Below are 23,454 nucleotides of genomic sequence, written 5' to 3'. Positions count from 1 at the left end.
CAAAGGAACTGCTTGTTTGAGGACAAGAAGTCTGCTACAGCTGAATCACAGTGTGCATGGCAAAGGCCTTGGATGCTATGTCCTCCTGTTCTGCCTCCCTGTGATTGGGACTCTAAATAAGAAAAATATAAAGAGATTAGGATAAAGTGGTCAGTAAGAGAGGGTAGAAGTAGATAAACCCAGGAAGGAAACACAAAAGAAATAGAGGGGTAAAGATGTGAAACACAGATGCTGGGAAGCAAAGTAACCCTGAAAAATGGAACAATTTGAGGTGTGTGAAATTAGGGAAATGAAACTAGTCATTACCTTTTTTCAGATACTCTTGTGCATTTCTGAAGCTCATCTATCCCCACTTGTCCCTAGAAACAAACAGGGATGGAAAGAAGAAAGGCCAGAGTGGAGAGTGTGGCAGCAAACACTACAGACTGTGAACTTGACCATTGGCTTTGGTCTGAATCTGGGACTGACCTGCTCCCTTGGCCTCCCCTTCCTCAGCCTTTCTCTTCTAACCCAGGCTTGAGCTTTGTCTCTTCTCTTTTCTACATGGAGGGCTCATATATACACAAGTTATATATGTGAGAACTAATGGGCACATGTGTGCATATTTGTTTCCCATTTAGTTTTTACTCTGAAAAAAAATCCAAAGGAGAGAGTCATAGCAAGCCTCCTGCTGTCCCTGCCCTTACTGTGTCAGAGGGGAGCATTTGCATAGCTCCTTGGGGAGGCTGTGACTCTGGTTGGCAGCCTTGCAAGAGTGGTAAACCTGGTTTGCCCCTTTGCTTGCTGAACACATTTACCATGCATCAAGGGTGAGATACTGTTGTAATGATGCATATAAACATGCCATAGTATTTATTGTGTCTTTAAGACAAAATGACTTTCAGTCAGACTCACTGAGCTCTCTTCCCCACAGGAGATGTGCCAGTTGGTGGCTGAAGCCTTTTGGAGTTATTTCTCGGGTAACCAAAAAGTGTCTTGTGCCTATAGAAAGCAGCATGGAGCAGCCCTGGATAAAAGCCAGGAGCCCAAGTGGCTTTTGTGAGCTCTGTCACTCAGTCTGAGGCTTTTTCTCATCTGTAAAATGGGAGTAATCTCACCTACCTACCTTATTAGGGTTATTGTGATGATCAAATCACATGATGATATAGGATCCTGTGACCAACATTTTACAGTTTTCAAGTGATTTCTACCACCATTTTCTCATCTGATTCTCTCACCAACCCTGTCAAGTATTTTGATCCTCATTTTACAGATGAAGAAACTAAAGCTCAAAGAGGACAAGTTACTTAGCCAAAGCCACATAGCTAGTAAACCAGGATGATGCAAGTTTTCTAGACACAACCCTGACTACTCAGTGTTATTAGCTTCAGGGTCCCTGTTTCTTAACTTCCCTGAGGGTTCATCCTTTCCATAACCTCTGAAGGTGCTCAGTGTAAAGAATTAATTAGATTTTTTTTTGTTCCCTCTTCTCCCCTACATTTCCTGGCCCCTAGAAGAAAACGACAGCTGCCCCGACAAAGAAAACCAGCAGCACCTTCAACATCGTGGGGACAACCTATCCCATCAACCTGGCTAAGGACACTGAGTTTTCCACCATCTCCAAGGGTGCTGCTTCCAGTGCCTCCTCAACCCCAACAATCATTGCTTCACCCAAGACCACCTACGTGCAGGACATCCCAACTGAGACCAAGACCTACAACAGTGTCAGCAAAGTTGACAAAATTTCCCGCATCATTTTTCCTGTGCTCTTTGCCATTTTCAATCTGGTCTATTGGGCCACATATGTCAACCGGGAGTCAGCTATCAAGGGCATGATCCGCAAACAGTAGATAGTGGCAGCACAGCAACCAGAGCACAGTATGCCCTAGGCAGTATCTAGGTAACAAAACCCCAGGGCTCCCCTTCATGTGTTTCAGTATTCTTCTTTTTAACCTTCTACCAAGCTGTGACTCTCAATTCATATTCATGACTCTCAATGAAAAAAAAAAAAAAACAGAAAAATTACTTGTCACTCTAACATTGCTGAGTATACTCTCATCAGAACCAAACACTGCCATTTGTCCAGATGCTCATCTTAGTCTGCCAGTCACCCCAGCTGAAGGCAATGCATGTATTTCATTGCACCCTGCCCACTGAGAAAGAGAGACTATTACCTGTAGTGGGGGCCTTGGCTGTTTGAAAGGTCCACACCAAGGAGGATTATTGACTGGTCCAGATGAGATGATTCTGACTCAGTAGGGAGCCAGACAGCACTATCCTATATAGGCCTGCTTACCACCTTCCCCACTAGGCACAAGTACTAGTATCAAAGTCAGGTGCCAGTGCTATTCTATGAACATGGCCCCCAGCCTCTATTGGCTTGGAGGTTAGTGGGGACAATTGAGGCTCACCACTGTCTTCCATGTATGGCCAAAACCAATAGAACAAACTGGGCCAGCCTGACACCAAGGTGGCTGGTGCCCTGCCATGTCTAACCCCTCAGGAAAATATCTTTAGTTGGTATATCTCTCCTCCAGGAAAGCCCTCTTCACTCAAGCTTTCAACCTTCTAGCCAGCTGGATACTGTTTAGTTTGGACTCATTGCTGCCTGCAAACTCTTTAGGGAAAGGAACAAGTATTTTTAAAATTTATACTAAAAAGGTACAAATAGGAACAAAAAAGATCTAGATCAAAAACCTACACAAATAATTTTTAAAATATTAGAGTGATAGGAAAAATTACTACCCTGCCAAGGTAACTAGTCAAGAACTGAATGGGGCAAGAGATTTGGGCTGGGTGGTAGTTGGTGCTTGAAGTCTTACTCAAGAGAGAGAGCCACCAGCAGATGAAAATCAAATTCTTCCATCTACACCCTCCACATTTCACACCCTAGGCCAGGCCCAAGAACTTTGGTCCCACTAAGTCAGGAAACTCTGGTCCTCTATTAATGCTGATTCTAAGCAAGGGGTATGAATCAGAGTCAAGTCAATTTTTGAATCAACTAAACCATTAAGTTTATTACCAGTTTGATAATCTATTATTTAGGGGACATTTGATTTTATTCTTAATGTGAGTAAAAGAGACAGTTATAATTATAAATTTTTTTAAGGTAGATAAACTAAGTCTTTGACATTTGAATGACTTGCCTAGGCTCCTCACAAGTGTCTGCAATACAGAATCATCATGTGCCTCTTTCCAAAGGCCAAAATGAATACAAGATTGAGAAGGAAAGTCCACATTAACCTCAGAATCAGCACCATCTTAACAGGCTTGATGGGTCCTGAATGCAGTTTGCTTGGACACCAAAAATATTTTTTAGAAAGTCACAATGTGTTACCCAAGGAGAACAGTTCTAATAGTCATGGCTTAAGGAAATGAGATTAAGATGGCAGCCCCAGCCACTCATCCAGAATATCCTAGAAATCCAAAGTAAAGCTACAGATGGTACCAAAAACATATTTTCCCTGTCTACCCCTGAACAAAGCCCTTAAGGGGTCTATCATTAGCTGCTGGTTGCCTTTTCAGCCATCCTCTCCCTACCCCCTGCTTCCTTGCCATTGCTGGGATAATGCATGCCAGTCCCATTATTCCTAAGACTGTGTCGGTAGGTAAATTTATGACTAGAAGAGTAGTAGTGTTGTGGATATGTGGGGGTGGGAGTGGGGTGGGGCTGTTAATGATTGTATTAAGGAATTAGAATGGAAGCATAACCTTTGCCTCTTTGTAGATATTGTGTTTCCAAATGCTTTGGTGCAATGTTTAGCGGCTGTTTATTAAACTCTTTCTGAATTGTACTCAGGCTGGAGAACTGTTTTTGATCATTCTTTCCCTAATGTAGGTGGTACTCTGTTCTTGGTTTTCGCCCCCATTCTCATGCCGCCCTTATTTTCTGCTTTTAACACCACTGGAATATACTGGGAAAAAATGCATACTCTGAGCAAGAAATCTATTATAGTGATCCAAAATGGAACCCAGGTGAAAACATAGCTTGATTAATTGAAGGGTCTTATTACTCAATATGACAATGAAGGAAACACCTGTATTGCTTCTTCAGCAAAATTGACCCACTTTCAGGAAATAGAGAAAGGTATTTTCATTACAGTTCTATCGGCTTTCCTTTTCCATTGATTAGGAAATAGTTCCCTTAGACAGAGAGAGAGTGAGTATCTGGTTGATTCATGTGTTGGGAAAGTATGATGATCTTTATTTATTAGAATTAGGAAAACTCTAGGGAATAATCTCATGATATGTACTTGAGGAAATCATCTGAATCCTAAGAGATGGTGAAGGTCTCCTTGGGAGAGCATTTCAAATAATATAAAAGGCTTTCTTGTCTGAAATACCATCAGGGACTTGGACAATCTGATCCTTGGTGCATGTTCCAGCCCTGTGGTCTTCTGATGGATGTCTTGCTGCTGCAGGTATTCCACAGTCCCTGCCCATTTCCATTATACCCCCAGAACAACCATGTGAGACACATATGGCTGACTTCCAAGCAAAAGGTATCAGTACCAATATTTAAGTGTTGTTTCCTTGAGAAGCTTCTGAAACCACTTTGCTTCTGAAAAATATTTCCCTAGTCCTTGGGAAAAGTTCAAGCTGTTCCCCAAAGCTCTTCCACTGATGAATTCCTCTAGAGTTTGAAAATTATTCAGAAAAATGAACACTTAGATTTAAGCCAGGGCTTGATCCCACCACAGTTGCTATGTGATGTGGGGCGTGGGGGTGGCAAGCCCCTCCCCTGAGCTGAGACTTAGTTTCCCCATTAGTAAAATGAGCTTCTTATCAGAGCCAAGTCAACACCTTACCCTTTCCAGCAGCTTCCCTAGTACTCCACTCTACCCCTGAATATCACCATATACTGGAACACCCACCCGTAAAGCTCAGCTGAGGGCCCTGACCAATGTGGCTCAGTTGGATTGGCATCATCCTACAGAGGGAAAGGTCGCCTGTTCAATTCCCAGTCAAGGCACATGCCTGGGTTGCGGGTTTGGTCCCGAGTTGGGACATGAATAAGAGGCAACCAATTGATGTTTCTCTTCTGCTCTTTCTCTCTTCCCCTCTCTCTAAAATAAATAAACAAAACCTTAAAAAAAAACCTCAACCCAGGAACACAAACATCATCCTTTGGCTTCCTGTCAAACAACTCAGATGGGTTAGCAGCTGCAAAAAGTTTTGATTTAACACCAAGTAAGGACAGCTAAGAGGCTAAACCTGGGAATGCAGAGGACAAGCTCTCAGTTCCAGTAGTGACCTCTTCAATATCCCCAGCATATGTTTGGCCTGAGCTTCATGTCACAGTGCCTTCTGTGAAGAGATACCAGATTATTAGTTGTCCAGCTTGAGTCCCTACATAGGTAAAGTTGGGTCCTAAACTGAGAGTTCTAATGAAGTACTGATGTTAAGTAAGCCAAGAGCACAGATTGGGTACAAAAAAACCCACCCACTTTGTTTTTCCTCCGAAAGTTAAGCTTAAGGAAGAAAAAAGCCCTCAGAAGGGAACTCCCTAAACTTTTTTGTCACTAACTCAAAAAAAAAAAATCATAAGATCTACACATACCACCTCTGCCTTCCCTTCTTTCAGGCAAAAGGTGGCCTCCCTTCTGTCCAAAACCAGTCCCTCCTTTGTTCTTCATCCTTACTTCTCTCTTCTATAAGAATCTTACTTCTTTTATCTGTTTTCAGTGAAGCTGCTCTTGCTGAGTCACCACTGCCCTGGTTACTAAAACATAATGACATCTTTCAGTTATCTTACTTGATCTATCATCAGAATTTGATACTGTTCACAATAAATTTATTCTTTGGTTTTCATGATACTACAATCTTCTGATATCCTCGTTTTTTTCCTTGCTACCTTTTTGATTCTTGTGTTTTTCTTATTTAACTTCTTCCATATTGTTTTTTAACTTTTAAAAAAATGTTTTATTTATTAATTTTTAGAGAAAGGGGAAGAGAGGGAGAAAGAGAGGGAGAGAAACATTAATGTATGGTTGCCTCTCACCTGACCCCAAATGGGGACTGGCCTGCAACCCAGGCATGTACTCTGACTGGGAATTGAACTGGCAACCCTTTAGTTCACAGGCCAGTACTCAATCTACTGAGCCACACCAGCCAGGGATAACTTCTTCCATCTCTAAAAGGCTGGGGTTCCCTACAGTGTTTCCCCTTTTTTTATTTTCATTCTACACATTCTCCCTGAATGATCTTATATGTTCTGACAGCTTCAGTTACTGTATATTTCAATAATCATTTGCTGTACAACAAACCACCTCCAAATTTAGTGGCATAAAACAACCGTTAATTGTTCCCATGGGTCAGGAATATGGACAGGGCACAGGAGGGATGTCATGTCTCTGCTCCACAATGCCAAGGACCTCAGAAAGGAAGACTCAAACAAGTGGAGGTGACTTAACTGACTGGAACATATGAAGATGGAGCATCCACTTCCAAATTCCATATGGAAGGGAATTCTATGGTGAGATGCAGATGTAGTAGTTGCCTAGCCTCCAGTCCTGTTCAGCTGGGTATATATTGGATCCTAACCTGAGGTGATTAAGAAGGTTCTGGGTGCAAGACCAAGAAGAGGGGTTCTTCACATGTCTGGGAGCTGGACAGTGATGGTTGACAGGCAGGTTCAACTATACATGGCCTTTCCTCACAGCTTCTCAGAGCATGGTAGCTGAATACTGAAAGAGAGCCTCTGGAAGACAAGCATTCCATGAGAACCAGGTGGAAGCTGCATGATGTTTACTGTCCTAACTTGAGAAATACCTGCATTTTGTAGATTACAACATAGTCAGTAAAGCCAACCCACATTCAAGAGCAGGGGCACAAACTTCACCTCTTAATAATAGGAGTACTTAAAAATGTGCAGACATGTATGAAAACCTTTATGCTGATGACTGACAAATTGACATCTCTAGCCTAGTTCTTTCATGTAAAATTCAACGTGTTCAAATCAGCACTCTTGACTCCTTAAGCCACACAATTCTTCCCTTGATCATTCATTTATCAATAAATAGAAGTATAATTCACCCAGGTGCTCAAGCCAAAAATCTGGAATTACTGATACCTCTTTCTCCTCCCCACATCCAGCATGTCTGACAATCTTGTGTGCTCAGTCTCTAAGTTAAAGTCCATATTGTACTCCCTCCTCCTTACTTCCACTGCCAGCACCCAGTCCAAGTTTCTATCATAATCTGTCACTGGATCACTACAGAGCTAGTTTTTTGAACCATAAACCAGATTAGTAACCCATGGCTTTCCATGTCTTCAAAGCAAAATTGTTGACTTCACCTGACCAGGATATTTGGTGCATGCTCACCTGATTTGCATCACCAAACAATGAACCATGCTGATACTGGGTCCTATCCTGTTGCCCACCATGGCAAGAAAGCTAATTCATAGCCCTATCTACTACTTAATATAGTACTCAGTACCAACCATCTAGTAAGCCTGACAAGAGAAACCAGGCAACCACAGAATCTATTCTACAGATTTCTGGCCAAGATGAAGGTGTAGACAGACACACTGCATCTCCCTCCATAACTAAGAAGGAATACAACTACCTCAAACTAGAAACAACCAGAAGTTCCAGAAAATCAAACTGCATGGAAGTCCAGTAAACAAACATATAAAGAATAAATACTCATCCAGACAGGTAGGAGGGGCGGAGCCAGAGTGGAACGGACCTGGAGTGGTGGTGGCAGCAGCATTGGCAGAAGCGGCGGCAGCAGCAGGCAAGCAGAAAGCACAGTCACACATTTTAAAAAGTCAGGAAGGACACCTGGGAAGCATTTCCAGTTCCTCAACCAACATCGCAGTTCATGGTCCCAGCACCGGGGAAAATCAAGCCTCATTGCTTCTGACTGTGCAGACCAGTGGGGGTTGGGGCAGAGGCAGAAATTGCTAGTCTCTCAGTAGAGCCTGCTTGTTTAAAGGACCCCCATGATCCTAGAGCATCCGTAGAGCCACCTACTCTGGGAACGACAGCTGCGGCAGCAACTAGAGGAGCGCCAGTCTGGTGAGGAAGTGGGAGAGGTGCTTGGAAAAGGGGCAAGTGCAGGGCAGGTGGCATTGTTCCCTCTCAGACCCCTCCCCCACATACAGCACCACAACGTGGTAAAACAGGTCGCACTGCACTGAGGAATCCCTAAGGCTCTGCCCCTTACAACAGAATAGGAATGACAGATCTACCTGGGATACAGAGGCAAATAAACACAGGATCCTGTAGGAATGAGGAGACAGAGAATTACGGACCAAAAGGGGGAACAGATTAAGATTCCAGTGGAAGAACTAAGCAAGGAGGAGATAGCCAACCTCACAGATGAGGACATAGACAACCTAACAGATGCAGAATTCAAAACACTGGTGATAAAAATGCTCACAGGCTTGAAAGATATGCTTGAGTATGGCAAACGCATAAGGGAAAATGTGAAGGCTATGCTAAAGGAAATGAAGGAAAATCCACACAAAACCAATGGTGAAGGGAACAAAACTGGGCTTCAAATCAATGATTTGGCACATAAGGAAGAAAAAAACAGTCAACCAGTGCAGAATGAGGAAGCAAGAATTGAAAAAAATGAGGAAAACTTCCCAAATTTTGTGAAGGAGGTGGACATACAGGTACGGGAAGCACAGAGGCTCCCAGTCGAGCTGGACCCAGAGGGGACCACACCAGCATGCATTATGATTGAGGTGCCAAAAGTGAAAGATAAAGACAGAGTCCTGGGGGGCAGCAAGAGAGAGGCGGAGAGTTACCTACAGGGGGGTGCCTATAGGACTATCAGCTGATTTCTCAGAGGACACTTTGCAGGCAGGAAGGGACTGGCAAGCAGTATTCAACGTGATGAAAGGCAACCTGCAACCAGTACTACTTATCCAGCAAGGCTGTCATTTGGAATGGAAGGGCAGATAAAGTGCTTCCCAGACAAGGTAAAGCTAAAGGAGTTCATCATCACCAAGCCATTATTATATGACATGTCAAAGGAACTTACTTAAGAAAAAGAAGGTCAAAACTATGAACACTAAAATGACAACAAACTCACAAGTATCAACAACTGAATCTAAAAAATAAAAAAAAATATTCAACTAAGCAAATCAGATTGGGAACAGAATCATAGGTATGGAGATCATTTGAAGGGTTATCAGCTTGGAGGGGCAAGGGGGAGAAATAGGGAAATGGTGCAGGGATTAAGAAGCATAATTGGTTGGTACAAAATAGATAGGGAGAAGTTAAGAATAATATAGGAAAGAATGAAACCAAAGAACTTATATGCATGACCCATGGACATGAACTAAGGGCAGTAGGATTGCTGGAGGGAAGGAGGGTACTGGGAAGAGGGGAGCAAAGGGGGAAAAGTTGGAACTACTGTAACAACATAATCAATACAATATAGTTAAAAAATTTATAAAAAAGAATTTATTCTACAGCCTCCCTTGAGCAGGGAACAAAGCCAGCTGCTCTCAGCCAGTGACATACCCGTATACCTGACCTCAAAGCTCAAACAGTTGCCTCACTGAAAAATAGACTATAATCGCAGGCACCATCTGTCCAAGGCCATTGCCAGCAGTCATATCTAGAAAATGAAACTGAGCTGATTGGTGAAGAACTGTCTGCCAAAGTGAACTTGCGAAGTTTGGAAGAGGACACTACTTACTCAAATGTGCAAATACTAATGAAAGAAATCAAGAGTCATGAAAAAATCAGGTAAATATTTATACCACTGAAGAAAACTAGTAATGTTCTAATAACTGACCCTAAAGAAATGGAGATCTATGAAGTGTGAAATAATTCAGAACAATCCTCTTAAAGAAGTTTAGTGAACTATAAGAATACAGAGACAAGCAACTAAACAAAATTAGGAAGACAATGCAAAACCAAAAGAAATTCAACAAATAAACAGAAAAAAAAAGAAAGAAAAGAAAAAATGAACAAAAGTTGTGGATCTGAAAAATACAATAACTGAACTGAAGAATTTGATAGAGAGCTTCAAAAGCAGACTCAACCATGCAGAAGAAAGAATCAGTGACCATAAAGATAAGACATTTGAAATAAGCCAGTCAGAGAAACAAATAGAAAAAGAGAATGAAAAAGAGTATAGAAATCCTATGGGACTTATAAAATACAATAAAAAAATTAGCATGAGAATTTTAGGAGAAGAGAAGGAGAAAAGAAAAAGAGGTATGTACAGGGTGGAGGGAAAATACATTTACAGCTCTGAGTATATGAAACGGTATATTTTTTGTATTATTATTTATTAATTAATGTATTATTTTTCATATGAACAACTGTAAACATACTTTTTCTCCCACCCTGTATAAAGTAATAATGGTTGAAAACTTTCCAAACCTGGGGAAAGAAACGATATCCAGATCCAAGACACCCAAATCCGTTGAACCTGAATAGGGCTACAATGAGACACATTATAATTAAATTGTCAAAAGTCAAAGATAAAGAAGTTTAAAAGTAGCATGAGAAAAGAGAAAAGTTACATATAAGGGAACCTCTATAAGAAAATTGGCAGATTTATCAACAGAGACTTTTCAGGCCAGAAAAAAATGGGATGACATATTCAAATACTGAAAGAAAAAACTGTCAAGCGATAATACTATACCTGGAGAAGTTTGCCCTTTAGATAAAAAGGAGAGATATGGCTCCCCCTTCCAAGAAAAAAACAAAAACTGAGAGAATTTATCACCACTAGATATACCTTACAAGAAATGCTATAGGGAGTTTTCTGAGTGGAGATAGAAAAGATTCTAATGAACATTATAAAAATACATGAAGGCAGTACAAAACTCACTGGTAACAGTAAATGTATAGTTAAATTTAGAATATGTAACATGGTAATGGTGGTACACAATTCACTTACAGCTCTAGTTTAAAAGTTAAAAAACAAGTAGTAAAGATAATTATAACTAGAATAATCTGTTATTAGTTACACAATATAAGAAATATGTAAACTGTAGCATCAATAACCTCAAATGTGGGGGGGGGGAATAAAGGTGTAAAACTTAGAAATTCTATTAAAGTTAAGTTGTTATTAGTTTAAACTAGGTCATTATAATTTTAAGATTTATATGTAAGTTTCATGGAAACCACTAAGGGAAAATCTGTACTTATCATACAAAAGAACATCATAAATCAAAGCATGCTGATACCACAAGACAGGAAAACACGAAACAGATAGCAGGATAAGAAACAAGGAACAGTGGGATCTACAAAACAATCAGAAAACAATAAACAAAATGATAATAGCAAGTCCTTATATGTCAGTAATTACTGTAAATATAGACGGATTAGATTCTCTAATTAAAAGATACAGAAGGGCTGAATGGATTTAAATATGTAGATCCAATGATATGCTGCCTATAAGAGACTTACTTTAGCCTTAAAAATGCACATAGATTAAGGGTGGAGAAATGCACAAAGACATTCTAAGAAAATGGTAACCAAAGAAAAAGCAGGGTAGCTATACTCAGACAAAATGGAATTTAAACTAAAAATATTAAGAGATGAGGTTATTATGTAATGATAAAGGGCTTAATCTTCTAGAAAGGTATAAAAACTGTAAATGTCTGTGTGACTATCCTCAAAGCACCTAAATATATAAAGCAAATACTAACAGAGCTAAAAGCGGAAGTAATCAACAATATGAGGGAAGACCCCCCCAAAAAACAGAATTATCTTCTGAAGAGCAGGCCCCTTATAGTACAAGCTTTGCCCACTAGGTGAGTATTCTAGGAACTCATCTGTATCAGTGTACCAGCTGGCATTGTTGTGAGAGCCTGCATTCAGCTTCAGTGATTTTTTTTGAAAACACTCACCACATTTGCCCCTTTCATGATGGGTGATTTATAAGCACACCTGTCCACAGCATGCTGAGTGTTCAGCAGCTTTTTACCAAAAATGGCGTTTCCTCCATGCCCCACCATCCCTATTCACCCAATCTTGCCCCAAGCAACTTTTTTTTTGTTTTCCCAAATGAAAAAAGTCCTTAAAGGGAAACATTTTGCTGATATGGAAGACGTGAAATAAAAAATGGCAGAAGCACTATAAGATCAAAATCAATGAAGTCGAAAACTGTTCTGAGTAGTGGAAAAAACATCTTGATAGGTGTATTGCATCAAATGGAGAGTACTTCGAAGATGACTGAAGTTTAAACATGTAAGAATAAATATACTTTTTTTTTACAAATAAATTCGATTTTGGGGGTCCCCCACATACAATAATAGTTAGAGACATTAATACCCCACTCTCAATAATGGATAGGTCAGTGGTTCTCAACCTGGGGGTCGTGACCCCTTTGAGGGTCGAACGACCCTTTCACAGGGGTCACCTAAGACGATCAGAAATGTGATTAATCACTATGCTTTAGTTATGGTTGGGGGTCACCACAACACGAGGAACTGTATTAAAGGGTTGTGGCATTAGGAAGGTTGAGAACTACTGGGATAGGTCATCCAGAGAATCAACAGGAAAACAGCAAATTTGGGCAACATGATAGAACATATGGACCTAACAGATATATAGAGAAAATTCAATTGACAGCAGCAGAATACACATTGTTCTAAAGTGCACATGGAACATTTTCTAAGATAGAACATATGTAGGCCACAAAACAGGTTCTTAATAAATTCAAAAAGATGGAAATCATAACAAGTCTCTTCTTTTACCACAATGGTATGAAACTAGAATCAATAATAGGAGAAAAAGCTGGAAAATTCACAAATACATGGAAAATAAACAACACTCTCCTGAACAATCAATTGATCAAAGAATAAATTAAAGGTAAAATAAAAAGTGTCTTGAAACAGATGTAATGGGAACAGAACATACCAAAACTTATGTGATGCAGCAAAAGCAATTCAAAGAGGAAAGTTCATAGCAATGAATGCCTACATTGAGAAACAAGAAATATACCAAATAAATGACCTAACTATACACCATTAAGAACTAGAAAAAAAACACACTGAGCCCAAAGTTACCAGAAGGAAAAATAATAATAAAGATTAAAGCGGAAATAAATGAACCAGAGAACAAAAAAAGAAAAGATTAACTAAACCAATAATTTCTTCTTTTAAAAAAAAAAAAAGAAAATTGAGAAAACTTTAGATAGACATACCAAAGAAAAGAGACCGAACCCAAATCAACAAAATTATAAGATACTATGAACAACTATACAATTTACAAACTGGGAAGCCTAGAAGAAATGGAAAAAATATTAGAAATACAAACTATCAAAACTGAATCAGGAGAAATAAAAAGTCTGAATAGACCAATTACTAGTAAAAACATTGAATCAGTAATCAAAAATTTCCCAATGAAAAAAAGCTCAGGACCAGATAGCTTCACTGGTGACTTTTCCCAAACATTTAAAAAATAACACTACTTCTCAAACTCTTCAAAAAATTTTGAAGAATAGTAAACAGTCTCAAACTCATTTTATGAGACCAGCATTTGCTGTGTTACAAAAGACAGAAAAGAACACTCGTCGTCGGCAGCCTTCTGTCTCGAGAGACGATGGTGTAGCTTCTTAAGAGTCTTATCTGCACCGCCGAAAATGGCTGTGCAGTCCGACTCGGGAGTGACACGGTATCTGTCTCCTCCCGTGTTGAATCGACATCTTGCGATGACGCTGGAGTGTCCTCTCCAGTGGAGCTGAAGCTACAGAGCCTGGGCAGGGTGATATGGAGGGTCTGCTGTTGCCCATGCAGCAGACCCCCCCTCTCTTGGCAGCTGAAGGATCCAAGGGAAAGACGGAGTCAATACAGCTTGGCTTCAGGTGCGCCACAGGAGTTGCCGGTGTTGACTACAACGTCAAACCGCCTTAGGGACTCCGGCTCCGGATTTTCTGTCGGGGTTTACTCCCTTAGCCTTTCCTCTGAAGAGGTATGCCGCAAGGCAGCGGAGGTTTTTTGGAGTCAGAGTTTTCCTTCTCTGATGTGCCCTGACTGGAAGATCGAACCAGCGACACTTAGCTCGCAGGCCGACGCTCAATCCACTGAGCCAAACCAGCCAGGGCCTGAGAGATAATGATACTAAAACCTAATTAACAGGATGTCGTGAAGGGTCAATCAGTCTCAAGTTGAATTCAGAGTCACAGTTCCAGCTCCCGCGTTGCTTAGCTGCTTCCAGGAAGACAACTGCAGCACAGGGATTGTTCAGGCTCCTCCGAGGAGTTCGGTTCAGGGCGGTGTCAGGAGATCCAGTCCTGGCTTCAGAGTCCCACCTTGGGCTCCATGGAATGTCAACCGGAGGTCCCTGGCGTCAATTGAAACGCCAACAGAAACCCCCAGTTTGAGGTGCAGTGAAGAAGGAAAGTTCATGTAGTGCAAACAGCTCGAGGGTCATACAGCATGGCTGTGCAAACCGCACTGGTGCGGCACGGCTGCATCGTGCTAAGGCCCGGCCGCTATGACGCAGTACCCACCTAGTGGGTGCTGAAACTGGGGAGGCTGCTCCCTTGTCTTCTGTGCAGGCAAATTGCTGGAAACATTGACTGACATTCTCCTTTTGTACTTGTTTGTTTTGTAAAGAATAGCTGTAAACATTCTAACATCCACATCTTGGTTATTAGTCTTCCACTTTATTGCTTGGATGTTTCTTTGGTGTTGGTAAGTTTGTGGTCTGCTTTTTGTTTTATTTTTTGAATGGTCATTAATTCTTTAGGTCACCTGCTGATGGTGAAGGTGCCTGGGGAGCCTGGTGTCACTCAGCACTGCTCTGCTCGGTGGCCGGAACAGGGTTCTCAGATGGCACTTCACCTGCCTTGGTCTCTCTGCCATCTTGTGAAGGAGCATTCGGAGGGTGGGAACGACGCTGATAGGTCTACGGGTGCCGATATCCACGGCGAACAGATGGCTGCTTTGGACCAGTGGCCACTTGTTGATTCTCTTTTATCTTCAGCCTCTCCCACAGCTGGGGTGGGTCGCAGGAGAGGAGGTCCCCTACAGTACCTGGGACGGTAAGTTGGATTTCGGTGGACTGGACCTTGAAGTGCTCCCTCTGGGACGCCATCCTTCATCTCTCCAATCTCCCCGGCATTACGGGGAGGCCCATGGCGTCTGCTGTAGTAACCACGTCGGTAACGGCGCCGATCGGCAGCATAGCGACTGCCTTCTACAGGAACTCCATCTGGGCCAGTCACATTGGCGCCTCAGCAACCTTCTCTCTTTCAACCACACCAAACCCAACAGTTTCTCCGTCTCCTACGCTGCGCAGGTATTTCCGTGGGTTATTCTTCTTGATGGCGGTCTGATGTACAAATACATCTTCTTTGGTGTCATTTCAGTTAATAAATCCATATCCATTTCTGACGTTAACCATTTGACAGTGCCAAGGACTTTGGTGGCGAGAACTTTTTTTTTCCGCGTCTTCACTGCCAGCGGGGGCTGAAGAGCCTGGGGCTGCGGGGGTCGCGTCCCCACCGGGGTTTCGTGCGGCGAGGGCAGCGGGCGCAGTGGCAGCGGCCTGGGGCGCGCCGCCGCCCACCGGGCTCTTGGGCGCGGGGTCCTGGGGGGCCGCGGCGGCGGTGGTGGCCTCGCTCATGCCGCCTCCTTTGCTCTCACTCGGGCACCTCGGTGGCGGTTGGTTGGTTGGCTACATACGAATATCCCTGACGAATATAGATGCAAAAATATTTCAATAAAATACTAGTAAACTTAACTCAGTAGCACAGTATAAAGATTATTCATCATGATCAAGTGGTATTTACACCTGGTTTACCATACATGAATACATACATGAATCAATCAATACATGCAGAAAAAAGTATTTGACAAAATTCAACATTCATTCATGATTTAAAAACAAAAAAAAACTCAAGAAATTAGATATAGAAGGAGCACAACTCAACATAATAAAGCCATAGATGACCAGCCCACAGTTAACATCATACTAAATGGTGAAAGGTTTAAAACTTTTCCTCTAAGATTAGGAACAAGACAAGAATGCTCACATTCACCACTCTTATTCAACATAACACTAAAAGTCCTTGCCACAGTAATCAAGAAAGAAAAAGAAATAAAAAGTATCAGAATTGGAAGGAAAGAAGTAAAATGGTCCCTACTGCAGATTATGTCATCTGCAAATAACTGTTATTTTTAATAAGAAATTCAGTAAAGCTGCAGGATAAAATATTAGCATGTGAACACCAGTAGTATTTCTACACACTCACAATGAATTACCTGAAAAAGAAGTTAAAATAATAAACCTATTTAAAATATCATTAAAAGAATAAGATATTTAGGAACAAACTAACAAAGAGGTCAAAAATCATTACTCTGAAAATTACAAAACACTGATGAAGAAAATTGAATACACAAATAAATGGGAAGGTATTCTATATGCACTGAAAGAATTAATATTGTTAAAGTGTCAATATTATCAAAAACCATTAACTGCAATCCCTATCAAGATTCTAATGGTGAGAGTATCCAATATGGTGGAGGAGTAAGTGGTAGCTACACTAACTTCCTCCAAGGACCAGTCTAGAATAACAACTAAACTGTAGAGAAAACATCCAGAATAACGAACTGAACAATAACTCGAGTAAAGCCTTATAACCACGGACAGACAGAAGAAAGCACTTCATCACAATGTGACTGGTACGGAGTGTGGAGGAGATGAGAGAGGACTCACTGGGCTTCCATGGGTGGCAGCTGAAGTTCTGGAAATATATTTCAGGGGTTCCCCCTGAGAAGTGTGGAGTCTAAACCTCAAGCTGGGCTCCCCAGGCTATAGCATCAGAGCTGGAAAAGAACACAGATAGCATCCAGCTACAAAAAGTGGCAGGGTTTATGGCTGCCAGGGAGAGACAGATGGAGACACATAGAACCTCTTAAAGGGCCAATGCACAAAACTTTTTTGCACCCACTTACCCTCAGCTCTGACACAGGAGGGCAGAGTGAACTAGAGATGCTTGAGGGGAGTTTGGGGATGGAGGTTTTGGGGAGAGAACTGAGGGAGCAGTTGATAGGATCCCCATACTGACTCATCCCCTATACTGCAGGAACCATCTTGCTCAGGAAGAGCATTTCCTTTCAAGTGGCATCAGCCTGAGGGGAAGCAATAGCTGTGCCCACAGGATTTACTCTGCCCCACCCTGTGGTACTTAAACCTGACTGCTGATTACAGATTGACTAGATTAACAACTGAAGAAGACAGCCACAGATTGTGAATCACTGGTAGTCTCAAACACGCTGCCTAGGGCCAGACTGGGACACCATCTGTCACAACAGAGGCAGATCCAGAAAGAGAAGAAAGTGGTAAAAACTAGATACTACTGAGACAAATTCCACCACAGTATCCACATTATTTATTTTCTCTCCTGCGTAGCTTTTTATCATTCATTTCTTACCCTCCCAGTTTGTGCATTTGAAGTCACTAGTTTTTATATTATAGTTTATTTCAAATCTCATACTTTGCTCCTCCATTCTCTTGCTCTTGTTTCCTCTTTTTTTAAAAAAAAAAATTCTATCCTCTCTTGCTATGACTTGTTTCCATTCCACGCTCTTACTACTTCTCCCCTATCCAGCCTCTCAAAACCATTTTTACTTTTCACCAGTCAACTCACATTCTTTTTCTCATTCTTAAAATACCCTTATCCTCTCTCCACCTTGATCGATCTTTACTCGTTGGTTGTGGACATGATGGTTATTATTGCATTTCTTCAATTTTATTCCTAGATCTTCACTACTTTTGTATTTCAAATATCAAATTTTACCATTCATCTCTCCTACTCCATTTGGCCTTCCTCCTGCCTTTTGTTTTGTTTTGTTTTATTTTAAATTTGAATTTTCCCCCATGATAGTCTGGTTTTCATTACTCACTCTTAGTATGCCTTCTCCCTCTATAATTTCAAAATCCTTCCCTTTCCTCAAGACATCTCTTATCTTTTCTTTCTTTCATTCATTTTCCCCTCTTATACCCATCCCACCTATGTTAAACTTTGCTCACATGTTGATATTGCTGTGGTGAATATTTTCCCCCAATTTGTTTCCTATTTTTTCTTTTCCTTTCTTATTTTATTTTATCCTCCCTCTGGCCATATATATTAATTTCTGTATAAACCTAATACTATAGTCTTCCCTTCTCGTACTTTATTCTGCCTTCTTCCCTCCTGTTTTCATTTACAATGTAAACATTACTTTCTCTCATTGCCTTGTCCCTTTTCACTACTCTTTTTTAAAAAGTATATTTTATTGATTATGTTGTTATAGTAGTTCCAATTTTTTCCCTTTTCTCCCCCCTGCCCAGTACCCCACCTTCCCTCAAGCAATCCCATGCCCCCTAGTTCTTGTCCATGTGGTGTGCGTATAAGCTCCTGGGCTTCACCCTTTCTTATATTATTTTTAACTTCCTCCTGTTTATTTTGTACCAGTCGATTATGCTTCTTAATCCACAATATCCCCATTTATCCCCCTCGCCCCTCCCAGCTGATAACCCTCCAAATGATCTCCATACCTATGATTCTGTTCCTAATCTGGTTTGCTTAGTTGCATTTTGTTTTTATTTTTTAGATTCAGTTGATACTTGTGAGTTTGTTGTCAATTAGTGTTCATAGTTTTGACCTTCTTTTTCTTAAGTCCTTTTGACATTTCATATAATAATGGCTTCGTGATTATGAACTCCTTTAGCTTTACCTTGTCTGGAGAGCACTTCATCTGCCCTTCCATTTCAAATGATAGCCTTGCTGAATAGAGAAATCCTGATTGCAGGTTGCTTTCATCACATTGAATACTGCTTGCCAGTCCCTTCCTGCCTGCAAAGCGTCCTCTGAGAAATCAGCTGGTAGTGCTATAGGCACCCCCCTGTAGACAATTCTCTGCCTCTCTCTTGCTGCCCCCAAGACTCTGTCTCTATTTTTCACCTTTGGCATCTTAATCATGTTGCGTCCTGGTGTAGTCCCCTTTGGGTTCAGCTTGCCCAGGACCCTCTGTGCTTCCAGGATGTGTATGTCCACCTCCTTCGCAAAATTTGGGAAGTTTTCCTCATTTTTTTCAATACTTGCTTCCTCATTCTGCACTGGTTGACTGTTTTTTTCTTCCTTATGTTCCAAATCATTGATTTGAACCCTGGTTACCATCCCTTCACCATTAGTTTTGTGTGGATTTTCCTTCATTTACTTGAGCATAGCCTTCACTTCTCTTATGTGTTTGCCGTACTCAAGCATATCTATCAAGCCTATGAGCATATTTATCACCAGTGTTTTGAATTTTGCATCTGTTAGGTTGTCTATTTCTTCATCTGTTAGGTTGGCTATATCCTCTTCACTTAGTTCTCCCACTGAAACCTTGATCCGTTCTCCACTTTGGGCCATACTTCTCTGTCTCCTCATTCTGACAGGCTCCTGTGTTTACTTCCACGTTCCAGGTAGAGCTGTTGCTCCTGTCTGGATGAGTATTTCTTTTTATATCTTTGTTTGCCAGACTTCCATGCAGTTTGATTTTCTGGAACTTCTGGTTCTTTCTAGTTTTGAGGTAGTTGTATTCCTTCTTAACTGTTGAGGGGGACCCAGCATGTCTGTCTGTGCCTCCATCTTGGCTGGAAGTTCCTATTCACTTCTCTTATTATTGCTTCCTCCTGTACCCTCTCAAAAATCATTTTTCTTTTAGCTAGTCATCTCATAGTTCTCATTTCTTAATACTGATGGGAAAAATTGATCAAGAAGATATAATCTTTGTAAACATATTTGAACCCAACATAAAAGCATCCAAATATAGAAGCAAAATCTTGGAATATTTCAATAAAGATATGGACAGCAACACAGTTATAGTAGAGGATTTTAACACCCCACTGTCAACAATGGATAGATTTTCAAAGCAAAGAATCAACAAGAATATTGTGGCATTGAACAACAATCTAGAACAAATGGACTTAACTGATATATACAGAACTTTCACCTCAAGCAAAATATGCATTCTTTTCAACTGCACATGGAACATTTTCAAAGACAGACCACGTGGTGGGACACAAAACAAGCCTCAACAAATTCAAGAATAGTGACATCATGAAGCATCTTCTCAAATTACAGTGGCTTGAAACTAGAAAACAATCTCAAGGAAAAGATCCAAAAACATTTAAATTCATGGAGATTGAATGACATGCTATTAAGGATGAAATAAAAAAGTTTCCAGAAACAAAATAAAATTCACACCACAAGCCAAAGCCTGTGGGACCCAGCAAACACAGTCCTGACAGTGAAGTTCACAGCAATACAAGCCTACCATATAAAATTTAGAAAATTTTCAAATAAACAACCTAACTACATCTACAAGACTATAAAAACGACAACAAAGCCTAGATCAAGCAGAAGTAAGGAAATAATCAAGATCAGAGCAGAATAAAATGACATAGAGGCTAAAAGAACAATTCAAAGGATCAATGAATCCAGGAGCTGGTTCTCAGAAAAGAGAAACAAAATCAACAAACCTTTAACCAGACTCATCAGGAAAAAAAATAGAGAGAGAAGATGCAAATAAATAATCAGAAATAAAAGAGAAGAAATTACAACAAATACCACAGAAATACAGAGGATTGTAAGAAGTTACTATATACAACTACATGCCAAGAAATTTGACAACCTGGGTGAAATGGACAAATTTTTAGAAACATATAGCCTTCCAAAACTGAATCAATAAGATGCAGAAAGCCTGAATAGAATGATAACTACTAATAAAATTGAAGCAATAATCAAAGCACTCACAGCACACAAAAGCCCTGGACTGTATGGTTTCATAGGCAAATTTTACCAAACATTTTGGGTACAGCCAACTCCTATCTTTCTCAAACTATTCCAAAAAAATTCAAGAAGAGAGAAGAATCCCAAATTCTTTCTTTCTATAAGGTTAATATTATCCTAATTCCAAAACCAGGTCAAGACACAACAAAGAAAGAAAACTACAGGCCAATATCGCTGAAGAACATAGATGCTAAAATCCTTAACAAAATATTGGCAAACTTGATCCAGAAATACCTTAAACATATCATACACCATGATCAAGTGGGACTAACCCAAGGGATGCAAGGATAGTACAATATTTGCAAATCAATAAACATTATATATCACACAAACGAAATGAAAGAGAATAAAGCACATGATCATATCAATAGGTGCTGAAGAAACATTTGATAAAGTACAGCACCCATTTTTGATAAAAACGCTCAGCAAGTAGGAATATAGGGAGCATATCTCAACATAATAACAGCCATATACAGGAAATCTACAGCCAACATCATACTCAATGGGCCAAATATAAAGATTTTCCCCTTAACATCAGAAACAAGACAAGGGTGTCCACTTTCACCACTTTTATTCAACATAGTATTGGAAGTTCCATCCACAGAGATCAGATAGGAAAAAAATAAAGGAATCCATATTAGAAAGAAGGAAGTAAAACTCATTATTTGCACATTGCATGATAGAATACATAGAAAATCTATGGCTCCACCAAAAAACTACTCAACCTAATAAGTGGATTTGGCAAAATAGTGAGATGCAAAGTCAATATTCAGAAATCAAAGGTATTTTTGTACACCAACAATGAAATATCAGAAAAAGAAACTAGAAAAAAATTCCATTTACTGTAGCAACAAGGGAAATAAAGTACCTAGAAATAATCTTAACTAAGAAGGTAAAAGAACTATACTCAGAAAACCACAGAACACTGAAGAAAGAAATTAAGGAAGATACAAATAAAAGGAAGCATGTACTGTGCTCATGGATTGGAAGAATTAGCATCAATAAAGTGTCCATACGACCCAAAACAATCTATAGATTCAATGCAATCCCTATTAAAATACCAATGACATATTTTGCATTATTAGAACAAATATTTCAAAAATTTATATGGACTGAAAAATGACCCTGAATAACCTCAGCAAACTTGAGAAAGAAAATCAAAGTAGGAGGAATCACAATACCTGATAGCAAGCTATGTTACAAGGCCACTGTAATCAAAACAGTCTGCTACTGGCATAAGAACAGACACATAAATCAATGAAACTGCACAGAGGGCACAAAAATAAACTCAGGTTTCCATAGTTAACTAATATTTGACAAAGGGGGCTGAAGCATAAAATAGAGTAAAAATAGCCTCTTTAACAAATGGTGCTGGGAGAATTTGAATGGTATGTGCAAGAAAAAGATACTAGACCACCAACTGACACCACACACCAGAATAAACTCAAAATGGATAAAAGATTAAATATAAGCCATGATACCATAAAAGTCCTAGAGAAAAACATAGGCAGTAAAATTTCAGATATCCCATGAAGCAATATTTTTATTGATACATCCTCTACGGTAACGGAAATAAAGGAAAGAATAAACATATGGGACTACACCCAATTAAAAATCTTCTGCTCAGCTAAAGGATACATCATCAAGATAAAATGGGAATCAACAGTATGGGAAAACATATTTGCCAATGTTACCTCAGACAAGAATTTGATCTCCAAAATAAAGAACTCATACAAATCAATGCCAGGAAGACAAACAATCAAATTTTAAAAACGGGCAAAGAACTTGAATAGACACTCTATAAGGAAGATATGCAGAGGGCCCATAGACATGTGAAAGGATGTTAACATTACTAGCCATCAGAAAGATGCAAATCAAAACCACGATGAGATACCACCTCACACCGGTCAGAATGACCATCATTAACAAGTCAACAAACAATAAGTGCTGATGAAGATGTGAAGAAAAGGGACCCCTAATACACTGCTGGAGGGAATGCAGACTGTTGCAGCCACTGTGGAAAATAGTATAGAATTTCCTCAAAAAACTAAAAATGGAAATGCCATTTGATCCAGCAATTTCACTGCTGGGATTATACCTGAAGAATCTGAAACATGAATTCAAAAGAACCTAGGCATCCCTGTGTTTATAGCATCATTATTTAAAATAACAAAGTGCTGGAAACAACCTAAGTGCCCATGAGTAAATGAGTGGATCAAAAGACTGTGGCACATTTGCACAGTGGAATACTACACAGCAGAAAGAAAGAAGAAACTTCTACCTTTGGGAGAGCATGGATGGAACCAGAGAGTGTTGTGCTACATGAAATAATCCAGGTGGCAAAAAATAAATACCATATGATCTCACCTATAAGAAGAACCAAATGAGCAAAACAAACAAACAAGCAAAATAGAACCAGATACATGGAAACAAGGACAAACTGACAGTGACGAGAGAGGATGGTGGAGGGGAATAAGGGTATAAAGAAGGGGAAAGGACTGGGCAAGAAACATGTGTCAATGACCCATGGACATGGACATGGACAACAAAATAGGGTTAACTGTGAGAGTGGAAGGTAGGTGTGGCTGTGGAGAGCAAAGGGGGGAAATTGGAACAACTGTAATAGAACAACAATAAAATATTCAATAAAAATGTAAAAATATGAGGAAGCCACATCAAGACTGATAGGAGGAGCAGGGGCACTAACTGAACAGGCCCCACACCCAAA

At 40.2% G+C, this 23,454-nt stretch overlaps 1 protein-coding gene and 1 pseudogene across 1 annotated transcript in view; one reads left to right on the top strand and one right to left on the bottom strand.

Moving 5' to 3' along the window:
• The window catches only part of GABRA3 (gamma-aminobutyric acid type A receptor subunit alpha3), a 548,803-nt gene extending 545,030 nt beyond the window's left edge, over positions 1-3,773 (top strand). Inside the window, exon 10 of the mRNA XM_090264708.1 lies at positions 1,494-3,773. Coding sequence (XP_090120834.1) covers positions 1,494-1,829 — 336 coding nt within the window. The 3' untranslated portion in view covers positions 1,830-3,773. The remainder of the gene's footprint in view (positions 1-1,493) is intronic.
• A 10,645-nt stretch (positions 3,774-14,418) lies between these two features.
• On the bottom strand, positions 14,419-15,532 carry LOC149991201 (Y-box-binding protein 3 pseudogene; annotated as a pseudogene).
• Positions 15,533-23,454: the final 7,922 nt, after the last annotated feature.

This window comes from Furipterus horrens, unplaced genomic scaffold (genome assembly GCF_987537825.1).
Source record: "Furipterus horrens unplaced genomic scaffold, mFurHor1.1.pri manual_scaffold_17, whole genome shotgun sequence".
NCBI classification, from domain to species: Eukaryota; Metazoa; Chordata; class Mammalia; order Chiroptera; family Furipteridae; genus Furipterus; species Furipterus horrens.
This window is presented reverse-complemented; position numbering and strand designations above follow the sequence as displayed.